General features: G+C 32.7%; 1 protein-coding gene across 1 annotated transcript; it reads left to right on the forward strand.

Moving 5' to 3' along the window:
- Window positions 1–324: 324 nt before the first annotated feature.
- On the forward strand, window positions 325–12,198 carry LOC132731752 (uncharacterized). Its single transcript, XM_060718002.1, has 5 exons — window positions 325–488; window positions 4,072–4,184; window positions 6,763–7,259; window positions 9,510–9,639; window positions 11,443–12,198. Exons 1-5 carry the CDS (start codon window positions 394–396, stop codon window positions 11,940–11,942), a joined length of 1,335 nt encoding a protein of 444 aa, XP_060573985.1. The 5' UTR covers window positions 325–393; the 3' UTR covers window positions 11,943–12,198.
- The last annotated feature ends 975 nt before the right edge of the window (window positions 12,199–13,173 follow it).

Here is a 13,173-nt window from a genome sequence, read left to right on the forward strand (position 1 = left end):
TTTGATTTCAAATTGAATGAAAGACAAGACAAGAAATGTTTATGATAATTGCACAGGATAAATTGATTTGTAGCAGAAGTCAAACTCTTTTTCAGCGTTGAGCCATTGCATTAACAATTAAGTGTACTTGATGATAAATTTACAGTTGTGTAGGCGTTCGTTTTATAAACCAGCCCCTTTATGTTAATATAACGAATCAGATTATGGTAACAGGGTGGAACAAGCGTAACTGACATTTCTAGTAGGTGGTTACGCTTGAAAATATTACTATTCCATAAGTCATTGATGCGTTACTATTGTTTGAGCGTATAAATAAACGTAAAAGCAGTCAAATACAACATACGTTATATCGACATTTGTTAAGGAAACGTAGATTTACTACAAACTCCAAAAATGTTATCTTTGAGGGCTCTGACAGCTTTCCTCGTATTGGGCTATACTAGTATCGACTTTGTTCAATCGTGTCAATTGGAGACATCAGCTGACAGGTAAATGGATTTTTTTTATTTTGTTTAGATTTGTTTCTAGCCATATCATGTTTGTTGCTTACTTTTAATTAATATATACATATATTGGCAAGACATGAATATAACACATCCAGTAAAACAGGATTCACTTATCAAAAAATTTGTGTACAAAAATATTTAACATTTAGATTTAAAAAATTAACCCTGCTTTTTTTCGGACGAAGCTCGTCTGAGAAAAGTCCGACTTCCTGTAAAATATACAGGAAAGAACTGAATTTAGATAGGCTTTTCATTGTTTAATCAAACATTACGATCTGAAATCATTGGATGTCATTGGTTATGGCATTGGTAAAATTTATAAACGAATATAAAGGATATATCTGAGACGTCTAAATGCCAAAATAATTTAAAGTGTCGGAAACAAAGTTTAAAGTTAAGTGTTCGGATATGTTTTACCTGTCTGTCGTGCTTCCTCACCTTAAAGATTTTACATCAGTTAACACTGCTTTTAAACATCATTAATTCTGAAATGAATAGGTTTTCAAACGAGAGAATTAACTGTGATATGACATTATAGATCTTTAAATTTGTCTACAATAACGAGCTTACTTATAACGATCCCGGAAATCCACATAAAAAAGACCAAATATACAACATTAAAATCCCCGAGATCGTATGATAATCTCAGAAGATTTGTTAGTATTTATGATCTTAAACTATTATTGGTGTGTTCCATTAATTTTACTCTCAGGATTCTAATAATTGTATATTTCCATATTAAGGAAACACATATTGAAGTGTACATGAATACGAGATTATAAGGTACGAGACCATCAAGACAGTTACATTTAGAAACATATATTTCAGTGTACCTATACCTAACCATAAAATGCTATGTCAACTGTGTTAGGTTTAAATACAAAATAATATAAAAAGGATGGAGGTTACTTTGAATCCTTCGGATTTAAAGAGTCTTCTGGTCTTTGAATTATTGTCCCAGATTCAAGGGTTAAGTATATAGACAAAACGTTTTAAACTTTCTATTCAATTTTGATTTTTCATTACATTTCATTAAAAAGCTAAATATTTCTCGATTATTTATGTTTTAAAAAGAATGGGAATCTAAAATTGCATGCATCATCTATAAAAGATATTCATGATGGGGAAAGAAATTAAATCGAATATTGTTGAGTACGAATCAAATTATTGTCAATGAGAATGTAAATACGCAGACGTAATTATTATCAACATATTTGGACGTATACCGCGGATGTGAAGCTATTTTTACATTCATTTTGGTTAAATCCGCTAAAATTGTCAAACGTATGAAAGACTGTAAATAATAGAATGAAAAAAAAAAGAGACTCTTTCAATGATGGTTTGCGTCATTATTAAACGAGCGATCGGATATCACTCCTTCGCGTATTCAAGTCCGAAATAACATATGCAAGTAAAAGGAGGTTTACTTCGGTCGGATACATCTTTTCAAGTAATATGTATGATATCATGATTATCTGTTTTGAGTTTCTAAAGTTTACATTATATAAACGTATTTGTACTAAAAGCTAATTTTACCATAACCAAACTATTTTCGGTAAACTTCAACCATCAATAAATTTTACATTACTTTATATTCATCATTGTCATTAATATCATATATTAAGCAACTTGATGCGATGTCAATACTCATGTGTATACCATATCTTAATATATCAGAAATAGAGTGTAGAAATGTTGTGATAAATCTTTCACTGTTGTTGCCGTTTGAGTGAATGATAAGAAAAGAAAAAAGATATGCTATAATTTACCTATTTTGAAAATCTTTACTTATTTTAAAAAATGCCATAGCTTTTCTTATTGATGTTGTTTATCTGAAAATAGCCTAAATGCTAATTTCTATAAAACTAAGATAAATATATAGGATTTAAATGAATTGTATTTCAAATATTCATATAACAAGAATTGTCGTTGGAAACAGACAAATTCCCCCAAGCAGGGACAAGGCATGGTTACTCAAAAGAGAGTGTGACCAGAAAATACAGATATAAACAAGTATTTTCGCATGTTCTCTGTGAGCGGACTTACTTAAAAAAACGCACGGGCATGAATGGCAAAGATATGACCAGACACAGCCACTAATGTTTTGACATTCAAGTATAATATTCACCATTTAAAACTGTTACACTGGCGTTTAAGTGTGATACGTTTGCTTTATATAACTCAGAATTATGTATAGTTATTTTAAAAATTTGTTTATGGATGGCAGAACTGATGTTTGAATGTAGCCATCGATGTACTGTTATGAAACTATTTTTCTTAGTCCTAGCTAGATATTTTACGTCAAATTATTACGAAATCTGTCACTGAATGACAAAAAGACATGGACTGGACAATCAACATAATGCTTACGCATTTATGCCAAATTGTTTTAAAATCCATCCAAGGATGACAGAATTGTTGACCCGACATAACCATCAATGCTCTTATATGAAAACAAAATCAAATCATGACTTTGGAATAAAGGTGTGATGTAGGGACCTGATTTATGCAAGCGACACATTGCCATTATGTCCAACACATGTATTCCAAATTATTTTTTCAATCCGTTCATATAAAAATTCATATCATGACTTTTGGTCTTAATGACTACACGTATCATGACATTGACCTTTGTGTTAGGAGCCCGATTCTTGCGCTTGACACGTCGTCATTATGTTCAACACAAATATGCATAAAAAAATTTTATCCATCGAGGAATGACAAAATTGTTGACCGGACACTAACACCAGTGTACCTCTATAAAATTCATATCCTGAAAATTAATCTACAAATGAGACCTTGACCTTTGAGAAATAGAGGATATTTGTTTTGTTCAGTGTAAGATCGGAGTATATTTCACCGAGTGAGCACCAAAAGGTATATTTCACGAGTGGCGCAGCCACGAGTGAAATATGAACTTTTGGTGTTCACAAGGTGAAATATATTTCAATCTTACACTAAACTAAACAAATTTTCTTTTTATTATATGCAAAGAAACGTTTAAAAAAAGACATTTAACCTAATACTGAATGAAAAGCGCGCCAAATAATAATACAACGTGACGTCATTTACGACGTCACGTCATTAAGTTGGTACCCAGTACTGTGCACGCTGGTATTTCACTGAAACAACATAAGGGGCTTAAATTCAAAACAGTGAAATTATCAAAGTGGTAATTTCACTGTTTCAAACAGTGAAATTACCAGTTTTATATCACTGATATATTTCTATAAACGCGAAAAGCATGTAATAAAGGGGCGCAATTTCTGCGACCGACACGTCGTCGTTATGTCCAACACAATTATGCGTAATATTTTTATCCACCCAGGAATGAAAGAATCGTGACCAGAAACGAAAATCCTTTTTCAAAAATCATCTGACTACAGAATGCTTCAAACCTAGATCTTACACATGACACAGTGTCCCAATTTGCTAAACATTTATGGTTGAAAACCAGCGACAGTAGGAATTTTAATTGATATATAAGTTCTTAATCGTTTAAATATGTCCAATATAGACTAAACTTCATATAATATTTTTTTGAATATTTCATTTTACATAACAGTGGTACATGTAGGAATGTACTGAAGACAGAGGATTTAGAGCAAGATGGTTGGAGGATGGTATTTAGAGGGACATCTGGCAATGGTCACAGTGTTTACCATGCTTGGATTGACGGTATTTTATACCTAAAATCAATTTTTACAATAAACATTTTTTCTCGTTAACCTGTCTTTGCAATTTTCATTTTTAAACTTTTCTTTCAATGTTCTCAAAGGATCTTATCTTGATTGTTTTTTATTTTCACAACAGCTGGTTTCAAATGTTGAATGGAAGCTGTAATAAGCTGCTTTGTACTTTACTTCAATATTGATATATTTTTGGACCTTCGGGGTCATTGTTACCCATAGTATTGTGTCGAATATACTGCCTAAGCCGGTGCAATTGCCATTCTCTATTATTATTAAAGTCAATCAATTTCCCTTAATTCTCTCTTTTGATCGGACACGATCCATGTTTATTCTCTCTTATGATTTTCATTCTCTATTATGATCGGACGCAATCAGTTTCCCTTCTCTCTTATGATTGGACTCAATCAATTTCTATTCTCCCTTTTAATTGGACTCAATCAATTTCCATTCTCTCTTTTGATTGGACTGGACTCAATCAATTCCATTCTCTCTTATGATTGGACTCAATCAATTTCCATTCTCTCTTTTGGTTTGACTCAATCAATTTCCATTCTCTCTTTTGGTTTGACTCAATCAATTTTCATTCTCTCTTATAATTGGACTCAATCAATGTTCATCACTCTTATGATCGGACTCAATCAAATTGAGTCTGCAGCTCTTAAGAGATCTCCCTTTTTGAAGCAAACAAGTAAACGGGATAAATTCAAACATAATTTCTTAAGATAAATAAATAGAAATATACTCTCTCCCTTACAACAAAAAGAATATTCAACACACTGACAGTCTTCAGGTCTACCTTAACATTGTAATATCAAGCTAAGTTTCTATTGTCATATGACACTAAACGTCTCTTTTCAGTCTACATTTTATAAATATCTAGCCCTGGTGTACATAAACCTAAATTTTATTATTCCTTACTATCATTAGCTGATTTAAAATACGTTAAATACTTAATTGAAATAAAAAAAAATGGAAAATACATATTAATCATAATCTAAAGATTTAAACTGTTAGGAATTAACAGTGATTGGTTGCAGTTTTGAGTAATTTTTAGCACATAAAATTTAGTTTCATAATTGTGCAATGATAGATATAGTATTTTTGTGACATGTATCAACAAATAAAGCATTAGACACACCGCTTTAACCAAAAGATTATCAAATATTGTTATTTATTGAAAACTCTTTTCTATCTCTTTTTTTATGCTCCCCGAAAAATTTCGGGGGAGCATATAGTCGGCGCCTTGTCCGTCTGTCCGTCTGTCCGTCCGTCCGTCTGTCCGTCCGTTTTCTTGTCCGGAGCATAACTTGAAAACCCTTGGAGATAATTTGTTTAAACTTCATACAGTGGTACAGGGCATTGAGGGGGAGTGCAGTGTCAAAGAACCATAACTCTATTTTGCCCGGTTTTTGAATTATCTCCCCTTATAGAAAAATCTTGTCCGGGGCATAACTCTAAAACTATAAGAGATATCAACATGAAACTTTGTAGGTGAATAGATCTCAATGGGTAGATGTGCAGTGCATAAGAACAATAACTCTTTTTGTCCTAATTTTGGAGTTATTGCCCTTTGTTATTTCGGCACTTTGAACTTTGTCCGGAACATAACTCGAAAACTATAAGAGATATCAAGATGAATCATTGTAGGTAGATAGATCTCATTGAGTAGAAGTGCAGTGCAAAAGAACCATAACTCTGTTAAGCGTCATTTTTGAATTATCTCCCCTTATAGAAAAATCTTGTCCGGGGCATAACTCTAAAACTATAAGAGATATCAACATGAAACTTTGTAGGTGAATAGATCTCAATGGGTAGATGTGCAATGCATAAGAACAATAACTCTTTTTGTCCTAATTTTGGAGTTATTGCCCTTTGTTAATTTTAACACTGAACTTTGTCCGGAACATAACTCTAAAATTATAAGAGATATCAAGATGAAACATTGTAGGTAGATATATCTCATTGAGTAGAAGTGCAATGCAAAAAAAAACATAACTCTGTTAAGCCTCATTTTTGAATTATCTCCCCTTTTAGAAAAATCTTGTACTGGACATAGCTGTAAAACTATAAGAGATATCAACATGAAACTTTGTAGGTAGATGTATCTCAATGGGTAGATGTGCAGTGCACGAGAATCATAACTCTGCCTTGCCTAATTCTGGAGTTATTGTCATTTGTTTATTTTTACTTTTTGAAGTTGTCCGGAACATAACTCGGAAACCATAAGAAATATCAACAAGAAACTTTGTAAGTTGATAGATAACAGTGATTAGAAGTGCAGTGGAAAGAACAGTAACTCTGCTTTTCCTAATTTTGGAATTATTGCACTTTGAACTTTTTCCAGGGACATAACTCTGAAACTACAAGAGGTGTACTTTCCTGTGTCCAAAACCTATTCGGGGAGCATCACCCGGCTCAAACCGGGCTCTTGTTTATTTTGTTGCTATTGATTTAATTTTGCTACATTGATATCCTTATTTACCTATCTTTCATTTGTATCATAATTGTCAGTATTATGCAGTAAAGTGTTATTTCTGTGTATACATATATTTTGTAATTTTCAGGAAAGAATTCAAATCCAGACAAACCAATTTCAATGAAACGTTCTCATGGTTTACATTATCGGGATAACATCTTAAACCACTGGTCCCACCTTGGTATCAAGCTGGTGAAGTTTGCATTCTATAATGCTGACAAAGAAGTGGCATACGTGATCTTCAACGGGTGGGACAGCGACATACGCAGCTGGTTTGATAAGAAACGTGTGATCGATTCAAGCTGGGGAGACCTGACGTCAAAAAGTGCCTTCAACTATTTCTCTATACCAGGTCACTATCGCAATGACCTTGATCGTCGTTTCTTCATCAACAAAAGTTATGGCGGATGTCCAAATGACCGTGGCTACCTTGCAGTTATCAATTCAGCTGTTGCCTCCCCTGCATGTTTGTTTGATGACCACCCATCCTACCCAGCGTTCATATATTCAAAATTTAATTCGGCCGACTTCTTTCAGAGGAGAATGTTTGGTACTGCAGATTTCATGGTGGTTTTAATAAAGACATGAATGTTGCGTATCAATTCCTAAAAATCCAACGGCATCATATATTTGCTTCTTCTTTTCTTATACTTATTAACTTCTTTCAACATATCAAGTTCACAATTTATGTGATATAAACTGTAATATGTAGTTTTAAGATTCTTCTCTGGTTTATTTTTTTCTTCTGATATATCTAAAAAATATGTGGCATATAAAACCTGATTAGTACTGTGATCATGTACATGTACATCTTCAAATAAAGTGGAGCAAGCAATTCTTTAACAATGTCCATTTTATCTATCTTATACAGAAATAAAGTTTTAAAATGTACAATACATATAAGTTTACACTTCGCCGATCCTGAAAACGACCATGTCACATGGTCATTTTGAAATATTTTTACTTCACTTACTAGGCTGATATTCCATTTTGCCAAAATTATGGCCGGCACATTCTGCTTCACTCCACAAAATGGCCGCCAAAGCTATAAATAAAGTATTGTCTGGCGTTCACAAGTCAAACTCATCGAATATATCCAGTAACGCAGGATTGTACAAATAACTCAGGAATTGTGCAGAGGTAACGCAGAATTGTGCAAATTAGTGGCTAAAATGAGCACCGAGATATGTAAATTGACCTGTATTTTTTTTTATAATTTGTACACCAAATTGGAAGAAATGAATAAGTGCATACGGTTGATGAGACATTATACTTTAAACCTCATCAAAAATATTTCCATAAAAATGTTTATTTTTCAAGATAATTCGTGAAAATGACGACCTGACTAGCGTATTGATGGCAATTTTTAGTTCCGTTGATATCTTCAGATACAATAACGTACATACAACTTTATGATTTTTTATATTCGGTGTACCTGAGACATTTTCCAATCTTCTCGTGTCATATTACACTTAATTTAGCAGATAAAACGTAACTGAGACCATTTTTACGAGGTATCGCCGAATTTGTGAATGAAGCACTGAAACAACCGCGGTTTTCTCATTAACAGTAGCTAAATCCTATTTTACCAACTTCTTTCTATTGTTGTATCATAGTTTGGAGACCTTTATGTTGAAAATGTGTCAGGGTTAAATCGTATACATATAAATGCACAGTGCGTTAACTGGAGTGCGGGTATTAGTTACCCGCACTCCAGAGCATGCCCATTGATTGGCTCATTTTTGCTGGGGTTTACATGTTGTGACGGCAGAAAAAGGGTAAGCGACAGAAATGTCATATTAAGATGTTCGTTCATTGGTTCATTTTTGCCGGGGTTTCAAATTGTGACAACAGGGAACGTGCTTTTATGTTTGACTATGATACAAAAGAGAAAGAACACCAAAACACTCGGCAATCTGATTAATACTCGGGGGCTACGCCCCCTCGTACAAATCAGATAGCTTCGTGTGTCGGTGCTCTTTCTATTACTTATACGACACTTGTAGTTTGACAAATGTCATAGGTATATAGAATATAAAAATAAATAATGTTTTAAATGTGTAAAATGTACATATTTACGTGACGAAATACAAAAGTCACCTTCAAAACTCAGGTTGATTTCTCACGAATGATCTAAAAAAGTAAACATATATTCCTCCCCCCCCCCCCCCCCCTCACCACAAACTTTATCTTTTTTTATATGAGTATTCTTGTTATTCGTGAATAAGACTAGAGTAATCGTTCTTCAATTTAACAAATGAACACAGCAAACAAACATGAATGTTTAATTTATTAACATAAAATACAATGAATATTATCATAATTAATAGAAAATATTTGCCATTTTTCAACATATGCATGTAATGCATTCAATTAAATCTGTTGTCTGAAAACGACGGGAAAATTTCCTAAAATTGAATTAACAATTTAAGATTTGTAAGCATTGGATTTAAATCATCAAACAGAACATATTATATTGTATTATAATATTTGGACTCGTACACAGCTTGAAAAGTCATATTGGACGAGCCGATAGCCAAATATAGACCGTATTGTACAGTAAAATGTATAATAACCTTTTTATTCTATATCTTTCGTTTAATTTGAAATATCATCATCATCATCAACAAAACCATCACCAATATCATAACCCAAACCACCACCATTATCATCAACAAAACCACTACCACTATCATCAACACCATCAATATAATCACCAAAACCACCACCACTACCACCATTATCAATAATAGCCCCGTGACCCCTGTCAATTTTTTTTAGAGCAAAAGGTAATAATTCATGAAGGATTTTGTTGTATACATACATAAGTTTTAGGATTTGACTGATACAACGAATACTCTTTACAAGTTATTGAAGACGGAGGATTTAGAGCAAGATGGTTGGAGGATGGTATTTAGAGGGACATCTGGCAATGGTCATAGTGTTTACCATGCTTGGATTGACGGTATTTTATACCTAAAACAATTTTTACAATAAACATTTTTTTCGTTAACATGTCTTTGCAATTTTTCATTTTTAAACTATTCTTTCAAGGTTCTCAAAGGATCTTATCTAGATTTTTATTTATTTTCACAACAGCTGGTTTCAAATGTTGTATGGAAGCTGTAATAAGCTGCTTTGTACTTTACTTCAATATTGATATAGTTTTTGGACCCTCGGGTCATTGTTACCCATAGTATTGTGTAGAATATACTGCCTAGGCCGGTGCAATTGCCATTCTCTATTATTATTAAAGTCAATCAATTTCACTTCTCTCTTTTGATCGAACACGATCCATGTTTATTCTCTCTAATGATTTTCATTCTCTATTATGATTGGACGCAATCAGTTTCCCTTCTCTCTTATGATTGGACTCAATCAATTTCTATTCTCCCTTTTGATTGGACTTAAAATCAATTCCATTCTCTCTTATGATTGGACTCAATCAATTTCCATTCACTCTTTTGGTTTGACTCAATCAATTTTTATTCTCTCTTATGATTGGACTCAATCAATTTCTATTCTCTCTTTTGGTTTGACTCAATCCATTTCCATTCTCTCTTATAATTGGACTCAATCAATTTCCATTCTCTCTTATGATTGGACTCAATCAATTTCCATTCTCTCTTATGATTGGACTCAATCAATTTCCATTCTCTCTTATGATTGGACTCAATCAATTTCCATTCTCTCTTATGATTGGACTCAATCAATTTCCATTCTCTCTTATGATTGGACTCAATCAATTTCTATTCTCTCTTTTGGTTTGACTCAATCAATTTCCATTCTCTCTTATAATTGGACTCAATCAATTTCCATTCTCTCTTATAATTGGACTCAATCATTTTTTATTCTCTCTTATGATTGGACTCAATCAATTTCTATTCTCTCTTTTGATTTGACTCAATCAATTTCCATTCTCTCTTATGATTGGACTCAATCAATTTCCATTCTCTCTTATGATTGGACTCAATCAATTTCCATTCTCTCTTTTGGTTTGACTCAATCAATTTCCATTCTCTCTTATAATTGGACTCAATCAATGCTCATCTCTCTTATGATCGGACTCAATCAAATTGAGTCTGCAGCTCTTAAGAGATCTCCCTTTTTGAAGCAAACAAGTAAACGGGATAAATTCAAACATAATTTCTTAAGATAAATAAATAGAAATATACTCTCTCCCTTACAACAAAAAGAATATTCAACACACTGACAGTCTTCAGGTCTACCTTAACATTGTAATATCAAGCTTAATTTCAATTGTCATATGACACTAAACGTCTCTTTTCAGTCTACATTTTATAAATATCTAGCCCTGGTGTACATAAACCTAAACTTTATTATTCCTTACTATCATTAGCTGATTTAAAATACGTTCAATACTTTTTGAAATAAATAAAAGTTGAGAAAAAAAAAACATAATCATAATCTAAAGATATAAACTGTTAGGAAATTACAGTGATTGATTGCAGTTTTGAGTAATTTTAGCACATTAAATTTAGTTTCATAATTGTGCAATGATAGATACAGTATTTTTGTGACATGTATCAACAAATAAAGCATTAGACACACCGCTTTAACCAAAAGATTATCAAATATTGTTATTTATTGAAAACTCTTTTCTATCTCTTTTTTTTTATTTTCTTGCTATTGATTTAATTTTGCTACATTGATATCCTTATTTACCTATCTTTCATTTGTATCATAATTGTCAGTATTATACAGTAAAGTGTTATTTCTGTGTATACATATATTTTGTAATTTTCAGGAAAGAATTCAAATCCAGACAAACCAATTTCAATGAAACGTTCTCATGGTTTACATTATCGGGATAACATCTTAAACCACTGGTCCCACCTTGGTATCAAGCTGGTGAAGTTTGCATTCTATAATGCTGACAAAGAAGTGGCATACGTGATCTTCAACGGGTGGGACAGCGACATACGCAGCTGGTTTGATAAGAAACGTGTGATCGATTCAAGCTGGGGAGACCTGACGTCAAAAAGTGCCTTCAACTATTTCTCTATTACAGGTCACTATGCCAAGGACCTTGATCGTCGTTTCTTCATCAACAAAAGTTATGGGGGATGTCCAAATGACCGAGGCTACCTTGCAGTTATCAATTCAGCTGTTGCCTCTCCTGCATGTTTGTTTGATGACCAACCATCCTACCCAGCGTTTATATATTCAAAATATAATTCGGCCGACTTCTTCCAGAGGAGAATGTTTGGTATTGCAGATTTCATGGTGGTTTTAATAAAGACATGAATGTTGCGTATCAATTCCTAACAATCCAACGGCATCATATATTTGCTTATTCTTTTCTTATAATATAGGCCTACTTATTAACTTTTTTCATTATATCAAGTTAACAATGTATCTGATATAAACTGTAAATTGTAGTTTTAAGACTCTTCTCTGGTTTATTTTTCTGACATATCTAAACAAATCTGTGGCATATATACAACCTGAATAGTGTGGTTATGTACATGTACATCTTAAAATAAAGTGGAGCAAAAAATTTCTTTAACAATGTCCATTTTATCTATCTTATACAGAAATAAAGTTTTAAAATGTACGATACATATAAGTTTCCTGAAAACGTCTCATTGTCATTTTGAAATAATTATACTTCATTTACTAGGCTGATATTCCTTTTCCCAAAATAATGGCCAGCACATTCTGCTTCATTGCACAAAATGGCCGCCAGAGCTATGAATAAAATATTGTCTGGCTTTCACATGTCAAACTCACCGAGTATATCCAGTTCTTAACGCAGGAGTGTACAAATAACGCAGGAATTGTGCAGAAGTAACACAGAATTGTGCAATTTAGTGGCTAAAACAAGCAATGTAAATGGACCTGTATTTTTTTTTACAATTGTACACCAAATTGGAAGAAATGAATTAGTGCATAGGGTTGATAAGACATTATACTTTAAACCTCATCAAAAATATTTCCATAAAAATGTAGTTTTTTTTTCTCAATATCATTCGTAAAAATGACGACCTAGCTGACAAGCGTATTGATGGCGATTTTTAGTTCCGTTGGTAACTACATATAACTTTATGATTTTTTTATTCGGTGTACCTGAGACATTTTCCAATCTACTCGTGTCATATTACACTTAATTTAGCAAATAAAACGTAACGTACTGAGGCCATTTTTACGAGGTAACGCCGAATTTGTTAATGAAACACTGAAACAACGGCGATTTTCTCATTAAAAGTAGCTAAATTCTATTTTACCAACTTCCTTCTATTGTTATACGACACTTGTAGTTTGATAAATGTCATAGGTATACAGAATATAAAATGTTTTAAATGTGTGAAATGTACATATTTACTTGACGAAATACAAAAGTCACCTTCAAATCTTAGGTTGATTTCTCACAAACGATTTAAAGAAGTAGACATAATATCCTCCATCCCCCCCCCCCCCTCACCCCCAACTTTATCTTTTTATATAAGTATTCTTGTTATTCGTGAATAAGACTAGA

Source organism: Ruditapes philippinarum, unplaced genomic scaffold (genome assembly GCF_026571515.1).
Source record: "Ruditapes philippinarum isolate M1 unplaced genomic scaffold, ASM2657151v2 ctg816_1_1_1_1, whole genome shotgun sequence".
In the NCBI taxonomy this organism is placed as follows: Eukaryota; Metazoa; Mollusca; class Bivalvia; order Venerida; family Veneridae; genus Ruditapes; species Ruditapes philippinarum.

What these genes read in the sequence shown, in the direction of transcription:
- LOC132731752 (XM_060718002.1), top strand. Translation starts at nt 394, where the DNA reads ATGTTATCTTTGAGGGCTCTGACAGCTTTCCTCGTATTGGGCTATACT. An exon ending in TTGGAGACATCAGCTGACAG is followed by an intron (nt 489 to 4,071) that starts GTAAATGGATTT and finishes TTTACATAACAG; the next exon opens with TGGTACATGTAGGAATGTAC. An exon ending in TGGTGGTTTTAATAAAGACA is followed by an intron (nt 7,260 to 9,509) that starts TGAATGTTGCGT and finishes CATAAGTTTTAG; the next exon opens with GATTTGACTGATACAACGAA.